The following is a 23821-nucleotide window of genomic DNA, read 5'->3' on the forward strand; positions in this document are numbered from 1 at the left end:
CACTGGAGCTCCTCTGCCAGTGCACAAACACACACGCAAGTGTACATACACACACTGCGATCGCATGAAGCTGGGTGTTCATCGGCAGAGAGAGAGCTGATTTTTAAACCCTTCTTTGCAACCTTTCTGAGGTGCGTGTACACACTTGCCTTAAAATCCTCCGCAGCTCAGGGATTTGAAACATTTTGCATATTCATCCAAGCCCTAAGAAGATAGAAAAAAGAAACAAGGCATGTAAAGTCACAACCACAAATATTCTCATTTGAACTACAACATTTTTAAAAGTTAATCAGGAAAATCATCGTCATCTAGCAGTCAGTCACAATTTGGCCTGGGAAAGCGGAAAATATATGCAACATTTACTATTTAATGAAAATTAGTGACAGCGATATGTATGTGTCACTAGTTGTTGGGAACCGTGTGACTGCACAAAGTGTTGTTCTAGAATTTTCACATTGGCAGAGCACTGATTCAGTTCACGAAAGTAGATTTTTTAAAAAGATGGTTTAATGAGAGGTGGTTTCTCTCCGTTTCTCTTTCCACCTCGAGAGACTGTAAAACAAACTGTTTTACCGTTCTGCTTCTGCACTTTTCATGTTAAATATAGAATTAATAGAATAAAACATTGATATATAATTTTTTCAGCTGCTATGTCTGGCATCATTTCATCTATTTTTTACTGTCAGTTGTAGTCATTGTACATTGTCATTGTACATTGTATGTGATTATTTGTTTTATTTCTGGATAAAAAATAAACCCTAGCTGATTGTCTTGTTTTTCGCTTCATTTGGATAATAAATTGTGCTGTTTATTCATTTGGGAGAAGGAAAATATGTCTTTATCTCTGCAGGACTGTTTTTTCTCCAAAAAATCTGCATTTGTGACTCACATTTATCTGCAAACACACAACTCACATTTCAGATTGTAATTAACCAGGTTAAATCAGCCCATCGTTACAGTGATTAATTGTGCCTTCATTAACTGAAGCCAGATCATTTGCATACATTAAATCATTGTACAGAGAAGAGGTAGAGGTCTGTCTAGGCATTTTTTTGTGAGAGGGAGATTATATTCTCTTTTCCAGTTCTCTGTCAGTATTTTTTATTTTATTTTTACATGCATTAAGTTGCTCTCAGACATCTTGCAGAGCAAAACGACTAGAACATTCCATCTGGATGGAGCTTTTTCAATTATATTTCTATATGCGCAGCATGTGTAGAATTCATATATCAAAGTAATGATTGTATTTTATGATTAAGTAAATCAATCAAGCAATGAAAACACTCAGAGCTAGTTCTGAAGATGTTTTTACAAACATGAACTGACATTAAACGCCAAGCGCAATCATAGGAAGCAATGGATTGCTAATACTGAGATAATTTATTTATCAGCGTGCTTTAACATATACCTGGAATAATTGAATAAAAATAAAATGTTTTATTTTCGAAAGTAGCAAAATAGATGCAGCACATAACAGTAGTTATGTTTGATTTTGGTATTCTCGTGCCAAGCACTCTCATGGGTTCTCGAGCATCCAGAAGACACTGAAATGATTTCTAATCACGGTTAATAACCGCAGTGTTTTTTTTAATTAAGCATGACACATTGCCACTCGAGATACTGCGCTAAGCAGGATACGGTGTGATTTCCAATTATAAAACATTTTTCAGCATTCAGCACAAATGATGGAAGCCTCTGAAATAGCACAATAGTACAATTATGGGGAAAAACAGCACGTTCTGACTAAACTACACTGGATTTGGTAGGGTTGTGGGTATTAATCCAAACACATACAGATTTGCTATTTAAAAAAATTCCATTGCAGATTGGAAATGCTGTTCATGTGCACACACACACACACACACACACACACACTCCAGCAGTCCACGGGTTACAGCTGCTCTATGTCAAACGGCAGCGCGCTTGCTTTCTAACTTAATTTTTTAGCTACTTTTGAAGGTTATGTTCACTCCTAAATTCGTTGGAGGGAGCTGAGAAACAAACAGAGATGAGGGGGAGAGGAGAGGGAATTGAAGAGCGATTGGCAAATGTCTGCTGGCAGTGCGAAAGATAGGCAGGGTCATCTCTATTTCACAACAATGATTAGCTCTGCCCATCTGCCGGCTCGACAGGCTCCTCCTGCTGTGATTGCAGTGTTCTCTGTTCGATGTAGCCCTGGAAATTAGTTCATTTGTGCTGCTCAACCCCAGCCTAACTGTACTGAGAACAGGTGCAGAATTCTACCCCCGCACAAAGCAGTAGTGAGCGTGTACGCATGTGTGTGTGTGAACACTTTACGCCAAGCAGCAAGTAAAGCAGACTCATCAACTGTGAAAAGATTCACATCATGCAACACAATGGCAGTAGATTGCAGTGGATCAACTTCCTGTTCAAAAACAAGAACCTTTTTCTCCTTCTAGTAGGATGTCTCTCCTCATTAGCGTTCACCTCAGAATTCCGACATCAATACCTTTTTACTTCTGTGTATATTTAGCCTGCCACAAAAGCTAAACCTAATATGACACTAGCACTTTATTCTTGCTGCTGAGAATTTTAAGTACTTCCCATCAATATTCTATCCAGATTTAATTTCCGACGCCTCAGTCAAGGACAGCCTCAGTCTGTGATACTGTGCAAGTGTGGAAATGGCACAGCCATCACACAGAAAGATCTGGAGCCTAGAGCCTTGCAGCTTCAGAGGCCGCAGCTATTGTCAGGGCGCTTTGCCATTTTGGAAGAAAAGGCCGCAAGAATGATCTATTTAACCCGTGGGTCACTCAACGGTCACTGCGCACACACGCACAAGGCATTCGGGAGAGAATTAGCCACCACGCACTGCTCAGACTCACATGTGTGTGCATGTGTAAATGAGAGAGTGGAGAAAGAGACTCCTGTTTCGTAAACTAGCGATGCTGGACCACCTGTTTTTAATAGGCATACGCCAAATGTTCCACAGAACTGCATCCAAATACTGAGTGAGCATTATGGTGACGCTCTGAGCTCATATGGAATGCAAATAGATGTGAAATTAAGAGAAACTAAACAGCATATTCTAAACTGTGTGAAACCAAAGTAAAAATAGTTGGTGTTGTTGTATTTAAGTAATCTGATTATGCTAAACACATTTATTTACTTGTCTAAGCACCACAATATCAGTGGCATTAACAGAGACAACATTTACTATCTATCTATCTATCTATCTATCTATCTATCTATCTATCTATCTATCTATCTATCTATCTATCTATCTATCTATCGGTTAAAGATCTGAGCTGGTAACTGAAAAGTTATACATTCAAAGCCCACAAGAGGTGTCCACCTTTGTGCCCTTATGCAAAACATTTTGACCAGCCTTTTTTTTTATTTTTTTTTTATGGTAAAACATTATTTTCTAAAGTATTACATTTTTTAAATGTGAAAATAAAACAACAAGATGATACATTCGGGATAAATGTGTTTCCTCCATCCCACATTTTGTGGCACACAAAACAAAACAAAAAAATCTATAGCTATGCTCAAGATCAGTGTTTGTCTACCAGTAAAAAAAATGAATTAATTAATAAAATAACAATTATACATTTTTATTTTAGATTCCAGTTTTGTTCTATTCTATAATAAATACCCTATGCTCAGGAATAGTTTGACTGCAATAATGGCTCAGTTGACTACTGAGTTTGGATCTAACTAGGGGCAAACCCAAGCTACAATACACAGGGGACCCTAGATATCCTATGAAACGTGTCTAAGGATGCATTAGCTCAAGCAATCTGGCTGCAGAGCTATAAATGCTGGCAGTTTCGTGTTTTCAGGCATAAGCATGTTAAGCAGGAAAAGAGGATGAGAGTGCTCATTAGGAAACAAATGTAATGAAATTAAGTTTGTGCTGTCAACACAAGAGTACATTTGTGTGTGCATCTCGCATAAACATGACACACAAACAACACACCTCACTTACATATATCCACTAGCACACCCGCAGTGCTTCAGGATGCTTGTGCATGTGGAAGTAGACGTAAAAAGCACCACTGGGGGCCGTCACCAGTGAAGCGAGGAGCAGGTGTCTCCAGCCAGGCAGAGAGAGAGAACCAGGGCAGCCTGCCTTGCTTGAGTCTTAGCCCCACCAGTGCTCCACTCGCCTGGGAGGACAGGTGACATCTGACCCCTGTGCCTATCTAGTGGAAGACTCTTCCTCCAGGGACGACAGTTAATACTGAAACTCTGAGCCCAGAGTCAGTATGAAAAGATGTGATTTTTTTTTTCCACTGTCTTTGCTTTTTGATGATTTCACAGGGACTGGGTGTTGATGAGGAGAGCAGCAGATTGGAGGTCTTGAAAACTCTCCCCTTTTTCTCTTTGAAAAGACAGCTAAAAAAAGAGTCAGAGAAGAGAGGGGTCAGCGTGAGTGATACAGGCACCATGACCTGGAAGTAAAAAGCCTGTGATTTCAGCAGCAGGGGGCGAGTGCTGGCGATGATGGTCCCCAAAGAAAAACATGTTCACGTACCTCTCTCCGCATACAGAATAAAGGTCTAGTCTTCATCTGGAGTTTCAGGGCTGTGATTTCTGCAGGGAAAAAGAACATCAAAACTGAGGATCCAGTGAACAGCGAGAGCTTTGTGTTTCAAGTGAGACTATTCAAGCAAAGCCATAAAAAGATACAAAATAAAAGAAAGAGCAGAAAAGGGGGGGAAATTACAAAGGAAGAGTCATTTCTATGGCTGAGCCGGCACTCAAGACGAGAATGCATACTAAAATACACAGTATTTCCAAATGCAGAAAATAGTTCATGTTTTTTTTCAGCACCGGTGCCGTTTTATTCTTCCAGAAAAAGAAATAGACATTTTAATGATTCAGTATTTCAGGAATGATGATGGAGTGATTTTTAAAAGAGGAGCGGTAAATGCTTACGCAGGAATGTGTGTTAAGTGCATGAATGCTTGCTTGTCTGGTTTACCCCGGCTTGCTTAAGTACTATAATTAATGGTTTTGTTAATTGAACAGGAATTGCGAAGGCAATGTAGTGTAGAAAGCAGCGCCAGTAATTCATCAATTTCACTCTTTTTCTCCTCCTCTCATTCTCTTCGCCCACGTTTACTTTTACAGCTCGAAGACATTAGTTGTTGAATTGTTCAGCCTACAATCTTTTAAGATGAACTCGATTTGAAATTAAACGGGCCACTTGGACAAGATTTGTTCCCTCAAACTGAACAAAACACGCTGCTGTTTATTTACAAGAAAACAGATTCCAGAGACTCCTTGAAAAACCCCATCCATTATGTTGGAGTGCATGTTAAATAAATTAATAAAAGCAGTCACGGCCGATTGTTATTAAAGAAGTTCAATCATTCATCAGAATCGGGCAGCCATTTTGTAGTAGGATTATCCGCGTTGCTATGACACGCAGGCTGTTTCTAAAGTGATAAATGTGCTCTCTGCCTGAATGATAGCCTGTGCCCAAGAGCTGACACGTTGACAAACGGCGCTGTTTCCCCGAATTGATAGTTTCTGAGCCCATACATTTCATTGATTCGTTAATTGTTCGAGGGAGTTGGAGGCGCCTGACTGTCATGAATAAATGATAGATGCCTGGCATGTGTGCATTACTGAGGAAGACCTTTGAGGCGTGGTGTTGCTTCCTCAGAGACGCCAACCGTCCTCTTCACAGCCCCGAGGAACTGCTGGTCCCCGTTAGTTTCCCCTCACATTAATAATGCATTCTCTCTAACAGCAGTGTTCAGCATTAAATGCTTTGCCATAGAGCCTGTTCAAAAACATCAATACAAACTCACTGAAATAATCCCGTTTCAGGCGGGGGTGGTGGGGGGGGGTACATATGCTAATTGCTTCTTAAGGCATTCCTTCTGTCTACATCTAGCGGCCCTTGTGTCTTTTTCTGAATCTTTTCCTTTCTCTCGTCTTGCTCTCTTCTGCTTTGATTAAGTAAGGCACCATGAGTTCTGGGAGAAAGGCAGCATGGATGGAGGACAGTGGCGCAGAAATACTGACGATGCTTTTCCCAGGGCTCAGAAAGACAAGGTGATGGAGTATCTACAAACACGGAAAGATAGGTGGGGGAACAGGGGGAACGAGGAAAGGAAAAAAGAGAGATCGATGGCATATTTCTGTTCGATTTTACCCCAGAGATATGAGTTGTACCTTCAATATCAATGAGCTAAAAATGAGATACTTTTTTCAGATAACTTACAGTAGTCGCTCAGAATCAAATTCAGTCTGCACAACTTTGAAAAGCTACTATATGATTGCCATGTATTATGAATATCAAACACATATAGATTTGTTAGTCTTGTGGTACACCTTTAGTTTAGCATTTGAGGGGACTAGAGTTAAAAAACTGACCTGTTGTGTATAAATAATTGTGTGTGTATCTTTGTGTGTGTGCATTATTTAAACAGTGTAAGATATATAAGAAGCAATTTTTCAATGGGTATGACACATCTGATCAAAGATATGCCAACTTTTTTCTTTCTTTTAAAACTTAAGACAGACATAATTAGATACATTATTATTACAATTCAATATAGACCAACTGAAATCCACTATAGATATTCACTGTTGCAGAGGGCTGAATAATATTATGAATAAGCTACATTCATCTTGTGGTTGCTCTAAGCAAAAGCTGGCCTGGTCAGCACAGGGAAAGCGTGGCCCCCTCTCTGAAGGGAAGCACTGATTAAAGACCAGGCCAGATGGACCACAGCGGTCTTCCTCATCGTGCTCGAGAGCTCCAACTGCGATCAAACACAGCAAAGGCCACCCTACAGCCAACCGTCATACAGCTCGGTCTTCACCATTGCTCAGTCCCCCTCCAGCCAACCGTCAGTGACTGCACTACACAAATGAGATGGAGAGAATCGTCAGTGATGTTAATGATCAGAAAAGAGCTCAAGTGTTTCGCTCAATGTCACCTTCGTTTGGAACTGGCCACGAGGAGAGCCTCCCACTAAGTTTGATATCTGCTCAAGGATTCATCAGTGCCACATTCATCTCATTTTCCCCACAAATAATGAGGCTTACCTTAATGTAAACCAGAAAAACACACTCATTAAAGGTCATCATGATAAGTACCATCTAAATCAGCATAATTATTTGTAGTCGCATTTTTTAACCTTGATAGACTTTATTAGCACTGAAAATGCACAAAACTGAGCAAAAGTGAACAGACATGGATGATACATATGTTTTTACCAGTTAAATCATAATTCAATCATCACCTGTATCCACATCCCCTAAAATATCTGAGCTACAAAACACAACCGTCGTTTTCAGACAGGTTTTTTGTATCTAAACGTAGCAAGCGTCGACTGGGTGAGCCGAGCCTGAGCTCAGCAGCCTGACATGTGCAGTGCTGCCTGGCGGTGAAGCCGCCAAAAAAGTTGATGTGGTGTCGAGGTTCTCCTTTGAGGTGACAGGAACAGGAATTGGACTGGGTGATACTCATGTCCTCTGACAGAGAGAAATATTTGCTTCAGAGGGAAAAAACTTCACCCCTTACTCCCAAGGCGAATGAGAATTGTGACGATCAGGATATGTCAAATAAGAGATAGAATTTGACGTGTGGAGAAAAAAATGACTGTATTTGTCCTTCAACAAATCAAAATTGTATACATTTTCTGGGAAAAAAAAAGTTATATACTTATTTTATATTCCAGTAAATTTTTCAATAAAAATAGGCCTTCTAAACCTTTTTTTAAACAAAGTATTTTGCTTGAAAATACTAAATAAAATTAAACATTCAGTGTTTTGAATGTGTTTGAGTTTTTCTCTTCCTAATCTGCTCGTGAATAACAGGACAAAGTGAAGTGCCTTTAGAGAATTTAGCCAAATTTTAAAACAAGGCTCCAAATGAGATGTGCAATTTTTAACGCACTTGAGCTGACAGCTTGCAGGGGATCTACACTTCAGTGTCTTTAAATAAACCTGTTATTATTCAGGGTGAAAATTGAGACAAAATAAATGTTCCATCTCACTAGAAGATTTTGCTCAGTTGAAACAATTATCACCATGTCTGTTGCATGTTTTAACATGTTAAAACTCTCAGAATAGATGCTTGGTGTTCATGCTGGAAGCAGGAGTTAATGTGAAGTGAATGTGTAGGATGCATTTGGTGGAAATCGATAACGTCGATGGGATACTGATGGAGCACGAGTAACACACACATCCAAGGGGACTGCAGATTTGAAATATTTGACAAAGAGGAGCACTTGGATTTGTGGTTATGGCTAACAGAAGGAGTCAGGTGGTGTATGTGTGTGTTTGTAAGCAGCGAGAGATGGGGCATGCAAGGTTCAGAGTAATTAGTCAGATTGAGGACTGAAACGAGGCAGTGTGAGAGGAGGCTGGGGCAAAGCATTTGTGTGTGTATGTGTGTGTATTTGTGTTAGAGGCCAGGCTGGTGGGATGCTCTAATTGGAACTAAGCGGCCGCAAAGGATCAGAGGTACTCCAGAAACAAAGGAGCACAGGCAGAAAAAGAGAGAGAGGGAGAAAGAGAGAGGATGCTGTACTGGGTGTGTGTATGTGTCTCTTAGTGTTTGAGTGAACAATAACTAAAGTGACATTTTACATGCTCAGCTAGCAAAGGCTTTGACCAAACCTCTGACTGCATCAAAATCATACACACGCCCAAACTCAATTTTGAAAAAGAGAACAGACATTCTACACCAAAAAACAACAAAATAAATAAATAAGTAAATAAAATTATTTATAATATATTTATAATAATATACATATATATATATATACACACACATAAATATTTTCATTTCCAAGAAAATGTGTTCTTTGTTTAAAAGCTGCACAATGACACTCAATCAAATATTACAATCCAATTTAACTACTGTACAATCGAACATATAAAATAAAATACATTTTCAGTGTCAATTAGTTTGCTGAGCATATAAAACACCATTTTACAGATTGAAAATAAATCAATTAGGCTCGTTGCTTTTAGCTCGTTACTCAATTCGCATGCTGCTTCACTTTTAATGGATTTTTGACAGCCGGTAAATGATGTGATTTACATTAGCTGGCCTGTTATAAAACCCCTCCGCCGGTGGTCAGAACAGCCATCCTTTAGCTCAAAAATACCTGCATAAATAGCCCATTTGGCAAAATGGCTGGCATAAAATGCATGTGGGTTGGAGGACAAAAATCGGCATCTTATATAAAATAATGCTATCTTAGTTTGACTGCTATTACCTGCTGTTCGTTTTTCCGAAAGGCTTATCCAACGCATGATGACTAAATGAAAGTCATTTATGTATACAGACACACACATACACTTTTCTGCAATAGTAAAGATCCCTGAGGTCACATCCTCCCACTCAAAACCTCCATGTATTCTTGGCCAAGCCTCCCACCACAGGCCTCATGCCAGTCTAATCCCTAAGACCCCTCCCTCCATCTGTCCCCACCCAGCCCAGGAGTGAACAGAGAGACAGAGGGTCACACGCAGCCTCTGAGTCATACTGGACACGTTCCCTCAGCCTGCACGTCTACTGCTGGTGTACACGGCCTCGATATAAAACACTCCCTCATATGTAGCAATCATAGCGGTGGCTGCAAATGGGTAGCTGACAAATAACATGGACATTTTTTTTTTATTAACAGGATTTTAGGTTCATATTTATACATATGTATAAGACAAAGTGTGCATATTTAGATGTTATGACTGCTTACTTGATTCTTAAGTAGTCTTGTGTTGTGGCTTTCATAAAAACAAATATTCCACGTAGTGGGGTCATATAAAAATGCATGTGTAATTGTACAACAATTTGAAAACAGTTTTAGTTGGGATTGGCAAAATGTTAAAGTGCCCCTATTATGGATTTTTGAAAATTACCTTTAATGCAGTGTGTAACACAGCTCTAAGTCAATGAAAAAATCTTGCAAAGTTTTAAATCTGAAAGTGCACCGCGTATAAAGTTATTGTCTCTCAAAAGAAAGAGTTGACTCTGAATCATTTTTAAAATGAATCCCATGTAATTTTCATGTCAACATGAAATATTAGCATATTGCTCGCCCACTTATTGTTCTTATTGCATCAGTCTGAATGCAAATTCATTCTTTGACAATAGGCGCCACTTTTGGAGCAGTAAAAATTGCGTTTTCCCCCGGTAATGCTGTACACAAAGCAGCACTGTGCTCACAAACGCTACTTTATCAGGCATTACAGGCAAGATGAGATGAAAATGAGACCAATCACCACAGATTAGCATCACGCAAAGGAGGGGTTTGGAAAAATTAATCAGTAAGCAAATCGTTTGGGAGTCATCGAGCAAGTAAGGTAAAAATAAATGCATATTATAAGACAATGAACGGTTTTTTTTACCTTTCATGCATGTCGACCTGTTGTTGGGGACTTCCAAAACCAAAATATATACCTTTCATTCATCAATATTTTTAATACAGGGAAATCAAAACCAAACCTTCCAGACTGGCCTCGTCTCCTCTTCTATCTACAGCATCGGCTGCTACAAAGACCAGAAGCTGACATTTAGTTCTTTATAAAGATTTCTGGGAGAGAGACAGGAAGAGAAAGTCAGGAAGATAAATGTCATTGTAAGAATCATTCTTGTTGTTTATTTAGGATTTCTTAATGTTTCTTTGATTTGCAACAAAAGCAACCATAGTGTAAAAGTCTCAGTAGTGATGAATATTAAGTAATTCCACAGTGATCTAATCTATTTTTTGGTATATATTGTTGTTTGTTACATAACTATTGCCAGGAGCTGATCTGTTCTACCATTATTGTCTACAAAAAGACAGAAAGAAAAAAGTCAAGAAAGTAAGGGAGCAAAACGTTCAATCTACATGCAATAAATCCACTCCACTGAACATACAACATGTAAACATGTACATCTGCATAAAGGCACTTAGCACTTTATTTACATTCAAATTAGCATTGACTACCCACATGAATATGTCTCTCTCACACACAAATATCTGAAATGGCTAATGGTCAGCTAAAGTAGAAAAAGTAAAAAACCTACCACGAGTAGTATTCCACTACCCAACCTTTCCTCTGTTGCTCTGCATAAACACACAGTATGAAAGTAAAAATAGGCATCTGTGAAGTCAAAGTACACATTTGCTCCTACCAGAGATGCTCACAAGTCTCTGAGCTAGAGTCCAAGTCAAGTCTCAAGTCTCTGAGCTAGAGTCCAAGTCAAGTCTCAAGTCTCTGAGCTAGAGTCCAAGTCAAGTCTCAAGTCTCTGAGCTAGAGTCCAAGTCAAGTCTCAAGTCTCTTTATTATATTAAGTCTCTGGTTATAATAAATGTTGCATCATGTACAGCGACCCATCCAAGCTGCTTAGAACACTGCATAGCTATATATAAGGAATTCAAAGCATGTAATATGTTATTATGACAACTCTATCTATAAGCATACAATATCAACTTTGATTTTGGTATATAATCAGTGTAAACAGGCTATTGCAACATGACAAAAACACCAAGAATGCTTTACTTTTAAGTTAATATCTGTATTTTGCATTTATGGATTCAGTAATGGCCTTCTGTCTGTCCTGGCTGTATAGCTGCACACCTCTTGTCTGGCTTAAGAATGAACAAAGCTACGCTGACTTATGTTATTCATACAATACCTATTCACAAATAAATATCAAAAACAAAGCCGGCTGCAATGAATTTCTGTGCAAAACAGCCTTTACTACAAACACTTCCACACAAGAACATTGTTATCACACAAGAACATTTTGATAGAGAACCAAAAATATTTAAAGCAGATAAAATTAGAATAAATAAAATGGAAATGTCTACATACTATTACTACTGTAAACTTTGCAAATAGGACATCAGCCCCTTCAAGTCAATGAACAATAACAAAGTGGGCTGCAATGAATATCTGTGCAAAACGTCATGGCTCCGCTCCTACCCAATGACAGAGGCACGCAGGTTTTTTTCCACTGCAGTACTCACGTGAAGGATGCGTGCACAACTAATAACTAATATCATCACGCTATAAAGGGTTGGCCTGCGCTGGGTGCGCCCCTCCCCCTATAACTGTTCTGTCTCGCGGAGGAGCTCATTTGTGTGCATCTGTGTGAAACACGCGCTCTGAAACACGCATAGGAAAAAAAAGCGACAGAAAGAACGGCTCCCCTCCAGCCGTGACTCGGCTCCCATCGTTCATGTTTATGAGCCGTTCAAAAGAATCGGTTCGTTCGCGAACGTCACAACTCTAACAGCGAGCTCATCTGACGTTTACTAAAAATTAACATTGTTCACGAGTCCCGGAGCTCGAGTCCGAGTCGAGTCTGAAGTCTTTCGAGGACGAGTCTCAAGTCGAGTCTGAAGTCACTGTTTGTGCGACTTAAGTCGCACTCGAGTCCGAGTCTCAAACTCGAGTCCCCATCTCTGGCTCCTACCACATGCCATGTGACGAATGGTCGGTGGTATCAGAAGGTAGATAAGGGTGGAGAGCGTTGCTTCTCATTTTCGTTCAGTTTGGAGGTTGTGAAGAGCTCAGTGATGTTTCCCATCAGTGGTTGCTAGACTTTAGATTGGTGAACTCATACAGAGGTTAATGGACTAACTCAAGTTTGCCTGTGCTGTGATGAGAGGTCCTGTGTATAATTGAATCAAGCCTGCATATGAATGAAATGACAGGCAGTTTTTTTCCTATCTCTCTCTCTGTTGGTGGGAGGGACCTGAATTAATGTCTTGTTGTGAGGAAGATGAAAGGTAATGCCTTCCATAACTCACATGGTGCCACATGGTTCAGTGAGCAAAATGGGATGCAAAACACAATAACTAGTTTGTGGTGTGTTTTGTGAAGTGGGCTGAGCATTGCAATTTAAATATATATATTTTTTTACTAGCATGTGAATGTTTTACACACATGCACACATTTGTTTCTGTGAATTGTGGGGACCTTCCATAGTCTTCTATTACTTTTATCCTGATTAAACAATATTTTTTTATCCCCTAACCCAATTCTAACCCTAAACCTACCCCTTACAGAAAACATTTTTGCATTGTTACACTTTGAAATAAACATTATTTAATATTTTTAATAACTGTTTACCTCGTGGGGATTGCAGGCCGGTCCCCACAATGTCAAATATTTTTTAATATCCTTTGTGGGGACATTTTGTCCCCACCATGTAGGATAAACACACACACATTTAATTATATTTAAACTATTATATATATGTAAAATTGTATATTTAAATATAATTATATACAAATTATATATTAAAATATAATTATATAAAAAAAAAAATATTAAATGATACTTTAATAACAAATTTTTTAACCACATTTAATTAATACTAATAATAAAAACACATTTACTTTTGTCAGACGCGTTCATTTGAACTTAAATCAGCAAAAAGCACACCATCATGCTACTGGGCCAAGCGCATCTGAAAAGAACGGGGAATATAAATAGTCTACATAAAGTATGGGTTTTCTAGGGTCGAGTGCTCAAGTACAATTTCCCCAAGAGTGAGGCCTGGCCATCCAGTGAGAAATGTCTTTCATTTTTTATGGCTGTGCTGGACTCTCATGCCAAAAGTGGTTCTTGTCAAGTCAGTAGCTCACCGTGAGGGACATCCGCCGCGGTTTATGGAAGTGCAGGTGCAGAGATGATAGGACCACAGCTGTTTTCTAGCCCATTTCAGCCCTGTGATTTGTTCTATTGTACCAGTACAGCAGCACAAAGACCTGCACCATATTAAAATGACACCCCTATTATTTCCCAGCAACAAACCTGAGAGCAAAATGTATTCACACAACACTAAAAAGACCCCCAAAGACCTATTGAATGTGTGACATTAGGATAGTATATGTGGAGTAAATGGGTGCAAGCAGGAAATGTGTTTTTGCCTGTGATGAATTACATATCTTGGTAAATAAATCTGAAATCCCTTCATTCGGCAGGCAGTCGCTCTCGGGCAGCCCTCACTGGTGGAGATGTGAAATGGGTTTTGTCAGGGGTGGGAGCGGCTGGTCTCGTGGTTAATTATTGATTCAGTCCGCGTGCAGCTGCGAACAACCGAATGTGGGAACAGTTTGCAGTTTTATTTAGAAAAGAGACAATGAAAGAAAACATTTAATGGATTGGATGACATTATTTTACAAAGACTGCTCTTCTCACATTAGTAGATGTAACTGAATTTTATATGTGCAGGAACGAGTTTAAGAGTGTGTGTGGGGGGGTGCTTGTTATGTCACATATGAGAAGATAAACTTGTGAATATTAATAAGCTTGTCTTGCTGTTACTGATGTTCTACACTGATTTGACATTGAGAAGCAATAACAAGACTTTTTTTGAAATAAAGTAATTTAGATAGTTAATTTAACATCAAGATACTGCAAATAAAGATCAAGATATCAGAAATAAAATGTATAAAACTGTTTGCAATTGTTATTGGTGATTATTATTAGCGATAAAGTTACTAAATAAAGTCAGTAAGGTTACATTAATTCTTCATAAATTATTTCACATTTCACATATATATGTATGTAAACATATAAATGATTTCACATTCATTTCACATTTCAAATACTTTCTCTGACATAAGCGTGATTTGTTCTTTTTGCTTTATACACAAACAGAATGTTTTATTTTAGTTGCGGACTTAAAATATGTTTCCTGAATTAATAAGAACCAGGATGCAATTTTAACTTGTAAAAAGTTATTATATAAATGTTTATATCACAAATATATACCAACACTTGTGTTAACATAAATTGTTTAAAAAGTCTTAGGTAACGTTACTGCAGGTAACTTTGCTAGTGGCTCCAACTTACAACTTGTATTGCACAACAGATTGCGTGTGACAATCTAAAAACAATTTTCGAGTTGCAAAACAACGTAAAAAATACATTAATAAATTCCTTTTAAAAAAATATTTGCTTACCTCGATAGTGAGGTAAAATACACTGTGTGAATTTGCGTTTTCCCTCAGGTTCCAAATAGTAAATGAATCCCTATCTATTAACCTAGTCATCACAGATACAGTTTGCTTTTGACAGACTACACTTAAAGGCAAAACGTTTTGTACCTGTCTCCCACTTGCAAGCGAAGGTCAAATTAGCTGTCAATCAGAGCCACTATTTCCCCAAAGGCACGACGCTCCCCAATGACTCGCGCCTCACCCTCTCCAACCGTCTCCTCGAGAGCAGCGCGCGCCACCCCTGTCTGTCCCCGCCCAGCCAATCAGATCTCACTGTAGCCTGACTCTACGTTCCATAAATGGTGAGAAGGAAAAAAGGGAAGCTCGCACTACTAGCTCCACAGAGTGAATGAGGGAACCGATCTTTTTTGTTTTTATTGTTTTATTTTGGATACTTTCCCCCTTAATAGACGAATAAATCGACACTCTCCGACCGACGCCGTAAGTTTCCGACTCCGTCTCTCCATCTCTCAACCGACCTGTCTGCATCTGACTGTCCTTGGGTCCACGCGACACCATCAAGACTTTCGGGAACGACTCCCCCTCAAATTAAAACGCTTTAAAGCGCAACGTTTATATTTTTGACCGGGTTTTTGAATAAAAGAACGAGCTTTTTCTTTTCCCCGTTCACCTCCGGACAGGAGAATGGTCATGGTGAGTAATGTGCTCGCAATTGACGTCTACGTTACGTTACACTGTAGTGGAAATCACTGAAACACCGTTATGCTCAGCCTTAAGAAGGGCTTCATCACTCGTTATAATAATTTTAGCTTCGCTCTTTTCCTTTCTGTTAATCACATAAACGGCGACAATAGGGATGAAGACAGAATATTATTCTAGGGAGCTCATTTTGCGCGCGCGTGTGTGAGTGAATGTGCGTGCAGTTATGGTTTGTACAAAGAGCAGGTGTGTGATCAGTAACCTGTGCCTTCTTGAATCTGATGCTCAGTAGATAACAAATGTGGTCTATGTAATTAAACACGTTTCGTCTCACATTTAACACTGACTAAACATTTGGCGTCTTAATTGCTTAACTCTATTGAAACTACTTTTTGCAGTTTTTGATAGCAATACACTGAATGTGTATAAATATACATAAATAATTATAAAATAAATCTCATCCAAATAAAAGCTTTTGTTTACAAAATATATGTGTACTGTGTATATGTATTATGTATATATAAATACACACACATGCAGTATATATTTTGAAAATATTTACATGAATATACATTTGCATATTTATATTATTTTATTGTATGTAAATATATTTAATATATAAACATAACATAGTTTTCTTATATATGCATGTGTTTGTATTTATATATACATGATATTTATGTAAACACAAACTTTTATTTTGGATGTGATTAATCGCGATTAATTGTTTGACAGTACTTATATATATATATATATATATATATATATATAAATATATATATATATATATATATATATATATATATATATATATATAGACAAATTGTAGTCAAAGTGGTCAAATATTTCCAAATAATGACCATTGTCAAGGGCAGCACTGTGTAATTCACTGCTGTTTCGAACCATGTTAATGTTGATGTTCTGTTTTATCAAACAAGTGTAAAAATAATTTCAATTAAATTCAATATTCATTGTTAAAGTATTTATTTAGCCTAATTGTTGGTATTGTATTTAGCCCTAAAATAAAATGAATAATGGAATAATGGAATAAAGTCGGCAGGTCTTCATTGCAAAATAAAACCTGCAATAATGACCATCTAACCGACAGTATACCTATATGTAGGAATATATAAAAGCTTAAACATACTCTGCAATCATTGCATGCTTTTAACTTGCATTAATTAGTAGTGCTGCACAGGCACCCTATTACCATAATGCCTGTAGGTGCAATCAGTCCGCTCTAACTCAAGCTGAGACCTCAGTTGCGATTGATTGCCTTTGCTGCTTCTGAAAGGGCTTCTGCTAGCCGAAGCGCCTGTGCCTCCGTCTGCAAGGCTGCCAGAGCGAAAGTGTTAATTTTCCAGAGTAGCGCAGACGACGGACAGCTGAGGCAGCCAGTGAGAGAAGTGAGGAGGAGGGTGCTGCTCTGATCTCACCAATGAGGAGGGGGCAGGGAGTGGGGCTGCAGCGTTCAGCTCTTGCCGAAGCCCATGCATTCACAAGCAGCCTCACTCAGAGGAGGAATGCCCACTCTCTCTCCCGCTGGCCACACGCTGCCTCGCCACCGCTGAGACACATACAGAGAGAGAGAGGAGAGACCAAGAGAGATCTCCAAGTGAGGAGACATTAGCACGGCTATAGGCGTGAACTCTCCCCGCCGACTTACAAATGGAGTGGAACGGGTTTAAGATGGTAAGGATGCTGCGGTGGTTTTGTGCAGGCAAGCGTGTGTGTGTGTGAGTGCGCAAGTGTGTGTTTGCCCTTGCTGTGTCTCACTGCCTGCAGCTGCAGTGGCAGCATTGGAGTCTCTCTCTGTCTGTCTCTATTCGTTCTCCTCTTTTTCAATTCTGCATGCTACTCCTCCCCCTTATGTAGGATGAGAGGAGCTTTATTTGAGAACAAGGCTGAGGAGAAGAGTGGAGAGGAGATGAGAGGAGAGAAAGCACAGGTGTAGCAGGTTCTTATATGCTGCAGTTTAAACTCCATTTACGATGTAGAGGCAGTGTTAAATCTTAATGCTCACCTTTTTTTTTTGCTCTCATCTTCCATTTTCATTCTCAATTTAACACTCGTCACTCCGGTTTGATCTGTCAAAAGGATACAGCCGTATAATTCATTTGATTAATGTGATGATTGTATCATTTTTCTTTATGATTTACCAAACAAATGCTTTAAAATTTGTATAAAATTCACATTTAGGCGGAAGACGATGAATACGTAGAAGGTTGTGTAACTGTGTACTAACGTACATGCCAGAGTGTAAGTTTGTAAATGGGAATGAGTGGGAGTGACCTCGTGTGTACGTGTGCTTGAGAATCTATAAGGCAGTGTGTGAGGGTGTGTTTCCATACATAGTGTAGTTAGTGTTCAGGCACGTCTGGAGATCATTGCCTGTGTTTGCCCATCTTCTCTGATAGAGGTAGGGCAGGCTGCACTAAACATGCTGCGCTGTGTGTGTGTTGTGCTAGTGTATGTGTCCATTGTTGACTAAGGGCTCAGAAACTGCCTCCCCCGGCTGTCACCAGGCTAGTGGGAGACTGTGCCTGCCAGGAACCAACTCTCCCCGAGAGAGAGAAATGAAGAGAGAGAGACAGAAAAGGGAAGTAGGGAAGCTTACAAATGAAGCTGGGTAAGAAAAGACCTAGGCCTGTGTTAGCACATCACATAAAGCTGGAAAACATAATTGCATCATTTCGAATGGCCAAGGCAGCACAGATATATGTATTTACTAAGTTGTAGTGACTGTCAAATCCCCCATCTGAGCGGTGCATGTTCAAATTTAAATGTGGGCAGCATTATTCATTTTTCAAGCAAATGTTTGACTGTTTGTGTGTGGGCTTTAACACGCAATCAAAATGCTAATTGAAAAGAAAGCGATTCCCAACAGTGAATCCCTGCCTTACCTCCTGCCACCTTTCTTTTGTGTGAGTGAGGTAAAAACACAGTTTTTGCAGAAAAAAAAAACATTGGGGCAGTGAGGGGGCTTGTCCACGATTCTTATAGTGAGAGAGGTAATAAGGTGTGGGAGGCAAGGAGGAAGTTAAAGGTAAGGTAAATAGCTTCCACATAGGCCTATACATTTCTCCTCCTCCTCCGCAGTGCTGACATCCCAGCTACATGCGCTCCTAACGGCCATTACACAGAACTATGGCCACGTAGACACAGCCTCTCCTCTTCTTTCACCTCACATCTTATTCCCTACCTCTACTTCACCTCTATCCTTCCTCATAATTTCACTCCCTCCTCCAAACAGCCTCACTACTCTGCTTTAGGGCTTTCTCCTTTGTTGTCCGACTCCAAGGTTGCATATCAATGCTAATAAGGCTAAAGCTGGACTGCATATTAAAAAGGGATGGATGAGGGCGCAGGTGGACAACTGAGAGAGAGAGAGAGTGGGAGACAAGATGCCGAGATGCTGAAATCTGGGCAGCAGGGGTGGGAAAAGTGCCCCAGGATGTGTGATGGCTGGGTGGAAGAGTTTGCACCCCTCTCCACACAGCATGACTACACATGACAGCTGAGTGTCAAAGTGGGCCACTTGATATTTCTGAGAGTTAAAGTAGAGGCTCAGGTTGCCCCCCTCTGGCCGTGAAGACTCTGGGGCTTTGCAAGCGTGTGACACCACTGCATCCATCCCTCACAGTTCCCACTGCAGGAGAACCGCAGCATCCATCTGATCGACTGCCTTGGAGTGCTTTTGCAACGAGCCCTCAGACGGTGGCGCCTTCCACCTGAGTTTTAAACATGGTTCACTGTGCAGGTTTCAGTATTTCAGGCAAGGTACTTTCAGTATTGCTTTTCAATATAAAGGCATATTTATTCTGTTTTTGAAACTTTTTGTCTAGATTATAAGATATTAATTTGAAGATGCTTGGACTGAATAGCTATTAAGTTTTTTTGACACAAGAAAATGTCAATAAAAATTGACAGTTGGGTCCAAGAACAAATATTGCTTTAAAGTGCTCCTATTATGCCATTTTTAAGTTTCCTAATATTGTTTTGGGAGTCTACAATAGGATTACATGCCAAAAAACACTTTCGTGTTATAAAATTATGCATTTAATATCACCTCATTTTCCAGGGATTCTCAAACGATTTGTTCGAAGCAGTTCAAATATTCAGTCTCTGCTCTGATTGGTCTGCCCTGCTCCGATTGGTTAGATGGCCTACTCTGTTGTGATTGGTCTACGGCATACAGCAGTGTCGGAAACGATACACATATTTTAATAGTTCTGTATTTTGAACGCTGTGAATCAGTGGAGCAGCTGGACCAAATAAACAGGATACAGATCTATCTTTTTGTCTACATTTTGTGAATCCCACGTTGATGTGATTGTGAGCAGGGTCAAGTTTGCAGCCAGCCCAATGCAGAACATAGGCGCGCATTATGCAAATGTGTTATCCCATAATGTGTAGCCATCACGGAAGTGGGATTCGAATTATTAATGACTCGTCTAGACTGTACTCAGTTGATTCTTTTTTTGGGAGACAATAACTTTATTTATTGTGCACTTTCAACTTTACAACTTTGCAGATCGTTTACATTCACATATAGCTACATTTCTTACTGCATGAAAGGCAACACTGGAAATGGCATAAGAGGGGCACTTTAATTTTGAAGGAATCAGAGGATGTGCCAATGATAAATGTATTATAATAGCAGTAAATGGACTCCTCCGCTTATTAAGACATAACAAATGATTAACATTAGATCAGATAACCTGGGACACGGCTATTGAAATACGGCTATTGAAGGGAAGCTAGACATGACATGCTAAAATGTCGTGTCTACAATCATAGATAGAATAACAACACAAAACCGGATTCACTTTTCATCCATTTGATTTAGCACACAACATTTAAGATAAAAGGACAAAAGAATATGTGCGAGTCTTTTATATATCTGCTAAATAACATTATTGGCAAGTGTAGCCTTTGCGGTATAGTTTTATAATAAGAATCCATGCCAGATACCATATTTAAGTCTTTATGCTCTTGCTGCCATTTCGACATGGCATCTTTAAAAGAGTAAACAGCACTCTGTAATCTATTTGCTATGCTCTTCATTCCGATTTGAAAAAGTATCCTAATACTTAATCGTTTTCAACGGCTCTGACAGATTTAGAACACAAATGTAACCTCTGAATGTAATTACTGAATGAGCCTCACTCTGCCAACTGATTAGAGAAAATGCCTTGAGAGTTACTGAGGTAACTGAACATCCAGCTCTAGGGAGGATAGAGCGCACTGACAGGTGAAGTCAGAATGCGCTTATTAGACAAGTCTCAGATTCAGACTTAAATAACTCAGAGAAGATTTCAGTAGCTAATGTGAGCTTTCATCACATTCCATATTTGTGATCACATCACTTCTGGGAGAATTTTACCCTTAGTGTTCAAATGAGAAGCGAGTAAATCGACGAAGAAAACCTTAGAAATTGTACTTGTAAATTTTGAGCTTCAATTAAAATTTATCTGTTAGATGTTTAGATAAAAACTGCCCATAGGAAAGAGATATCTCTTTAACATCTCCGTTGTTTCCTGCAGAAGGCAAATGAGAAAAGTCTCTTAGTTCTCAAAAATGGCTTAGTCGAGAAAAGTGTTTCAAAAGTAAGATAGCAAAGTATGCAAAATGTTCCAAGTTTATACTATAGATGCTATATTATTAGCACTAACTTCTTTGCCTTACTGTAATTTAATAATTGTTATTAATGATAACATGTCTTTTTATTGTTCTAAATCATTTTGAGCAGAAATATAAAAAAATACACCGATGAATGAAACATAACCAAATTATCTATATTTGAAAGAGCATCACCGGAAAAAACTGGGGCAAATCGAATGCCTGTTACGTTAAAAAAGATTGTATCTATTCTAATGTATTAATAAGGTTTAGGTACAATTGAACAATGTGCTATGAATAATAATCTGATATAATCTTAATAATATCCTTTTGCAAAGAGGCCTTTTATTATGTCAAAGCTAAATATACATGAATAGCAACAAAATGTTCAGGTTTAAATTTTAATAGGCGTCCACAGTGATTTCTCAGTTTGATTCATCCTCATTTTCCTTGCAGAAAGCTAAGCAGAGAGCAAGAAGGAGAGAGGGAGCGAGCAGGCTTCACAAGCGCAAGCATAATAATTCCTCTGGCGCAAATTCAAAGTGCCACGCACAGACAGACGATAATCGGTCGAAAATACTACACAGAACACACAACCTGCTTACCAACACAACAAACCACTCATCTGGCACACTGACAGATGTCTCTCCAGATACATATTGCATATATATATATATATATATATATATATATATATATATATATATATATATATATATATATATATATATAATGTTCACCAGAGGCTTGATCACAAACAGTGATTGTTGGTTAGAGTTGAATTACAAGATAAAACAGAGAAAGGTGAAAGAAGCGCATTACCGCCCATTTCTTTCAAGCTGGCTCTTATCCCCTATCATTTTAGCTTCCGACCTCCCTCATCCTCCATCCCACTTTCTTTGTTTCATTCCTTCTCCTGGCTCCCCCTCCCTCTCTCTCTCTCTCTCTTTCTGCCTGTGTGTTTTGGAATTCATACAGGCGTTCGGATTTGAGTGGCAGGCTCTCTTGAGACTGTGCACAAACTGCACATTTCTCTGATCTACATTTTGCACCCCAGGAAAAGACAGCAGCAGGCGAGTCTTTACTCGCGCTATTGCAAACGCAGTTGCGTTTTCTCTCCTGCCCATTAGCCAATTAACTGACCTGTCTCCCGTGATGCTAAAGGACATCTCAAGGTCATTCACATTACGGTGACTTGCCTCACACAATCATACAGAAATCTAAAGCTTTAAAACCTTTACAACCCATAGCTTTGTGACTAAAATGACTGATGCATTTAAAAAAAATAGCATAATGTGACGAAGGTATGGCATTCAAAAGAGCACACTTGAGGAGAGATTTTATTTGTGCTCATTTGCCGTGGGTAAAAAGGGGATACAATTAGAAGAAATGAGACGAGAAAGGGAACATGGATATAAATGTCAAAGATAGTTGCTCTCTCTGAATATCAGTGCCCGGAGGTCAAAGGTCACAGCAGAGAAGGGTTATGGAGTTTAACAGGCACAGTAGCTCCCACACAACTGAGAAAGGGCAAAGGTGGTGGCCCACAAAAACCGTCTTCCCCAAAACAGTAACCATAGATACCGCCATTGGCATTTCATGAAGGGATTGCTTTGCGTGAATTCTTGCCCCTGTGGATCTGCTCAGATTGTTATCTCATTGTCAAGAGGAGTTAGGCTGATTAGAGGTGAGAGCAGACCTTTAGCAGAAGTTGCTGTCTTGTCCGGGAGCAAATGTCTTCCCTTATACAAACACACCCTGCTTTTTTTCCTCAGAGAAGCCAAGCATTTATTCCATTAGGTCTCCAAAAAGCTACAATCAGAAAGCCATGGTTAGTAAAACAACATCAGACAAACACTATTCCAAGCACGAACCAGAATGCAAAAAAGAAAAGAAAAAGCAGTATTCCCCATACATTATGCACAATCATCACTGGACTCTGATTCTGAGGGATTCTATGAGGATAACCCTATGTTTTTTACATTATAGATGAGCATAGATAGCCCCCTGTAGACATTTTCAATTACAGTGTACCCTGGCATTGGTAGATTAATCTGCTCTTTTGAATGCATGACACATTTGCTGCTTTCGTTGATATTCTGCAGAGGTTTTATCTAACCAGCTGCTATGGAACACATTAGGTCGGCCATTCCCTCATAATGCTATTCTTTATATCCCCACCTCCAAAGAAATAAGGACATCCTGGAGACGTGTTGACACAGCGTTTAGGTCATTTCAGCTTTGTAAAAACAAGATGACAGTAAAGTCTATCACTGCAATATAGTTGCAGAAGAGCAGGGAGAAGAAATGACCTCTTGTAAATGACACCCATTCATCTGCATTTTGGAGCATGCAGTATATGAGTAGATTCTAGCCCTGACATATATGAAGAGGTTAACAGATTGAATTTCATTCACCTCTTTGTCTCTCATATTGAGATTGGTGCTATTTATTAGCTGCCTGTGCTAGTTAGTAATTCAGTCAATCTTCCATCAATTACCCAGGCGTTCTCTTATTAAAGCAGATGCTGTGGGATTGCCGCTCTGTCTTGCAGCTACTTTCTTTTATGAGCTTGAGTGCAGAACTTAATAACTAA

At 39.2% G+C, this 23821-nt stretch overlaps 1 protein-coding gene and 1 long non-coding RNA gene across 10 annotated transcripts in view; one reads left to right on the forward strand and one right to left on the reverse strand.

Moving 5' to 3' along the window:
* The window catches only part of elavl4 (ELAV like neuron-specific RNA binding protein 4), a 77878-nt gene that overhangs the window by 1846 nt on the left and 52211 nt on the right, over positions 1-23821 (forward strand). The window contains exon 1 of one of the 8 annotated variants that reach the window (XM_052562528.1): positions 15252-15597. The exons of 6 other annotated variants lie outside the window; for them this stretch is intronic. In XM_052562528.1, coding sequence (XP_052418488.1) covers positions 15589-15597 — 9 coding nt within the window. In that variant the 5' untranslated portion in view covers positions 15252-15588. Of the gene's footprint in view, positions 1-15251; positions 15598-17100; positions 17296-23821 lie in introns of those variants that run through there. One more of the 8 variants, XM_052562527.1, reaches the window with a different exon arrangement.
* LOC127962920 (uncharacterized) lies at positions 71-11115 on the reverse strand. Of its 2 annotated transcripts, XR_008154686.1 has the most exons (6): positions 11012-11115; positions 10448-10535; positions 6927-7035; positions 4505-6849; positions 3956-4365; positions 71-204 (listed from the first exon to the last, which is right to left on the reverse strand). It is a non-coding gene; the product is annotated as an uncharacterized LOC127962920 (long non-coding RNA). The 2 variants fall into 2 exon arrangements; XR_008154685.1 differs by lacking the exon at positions 11012-11115 and having other exon boundaries at positions 10448-10942.

The sequence above is a fragment of the Carassius gibelio genome, chromosome B8, assembly GCF_023724105.1.
Source record: "Carassius gibelio isolate Cgi1373 ecotype wild population from Czech Republic chromosome B8, carGib1.2-hapl.c, whole genome shotgun sequence".
In the NCBI taxonomy this organism is placed as follows: Eukaryota; Metazoa; Chordata; class Actinopteri; order Cypriniformes; family Cyprinidae; genus Carassius; species Carassius gibelio.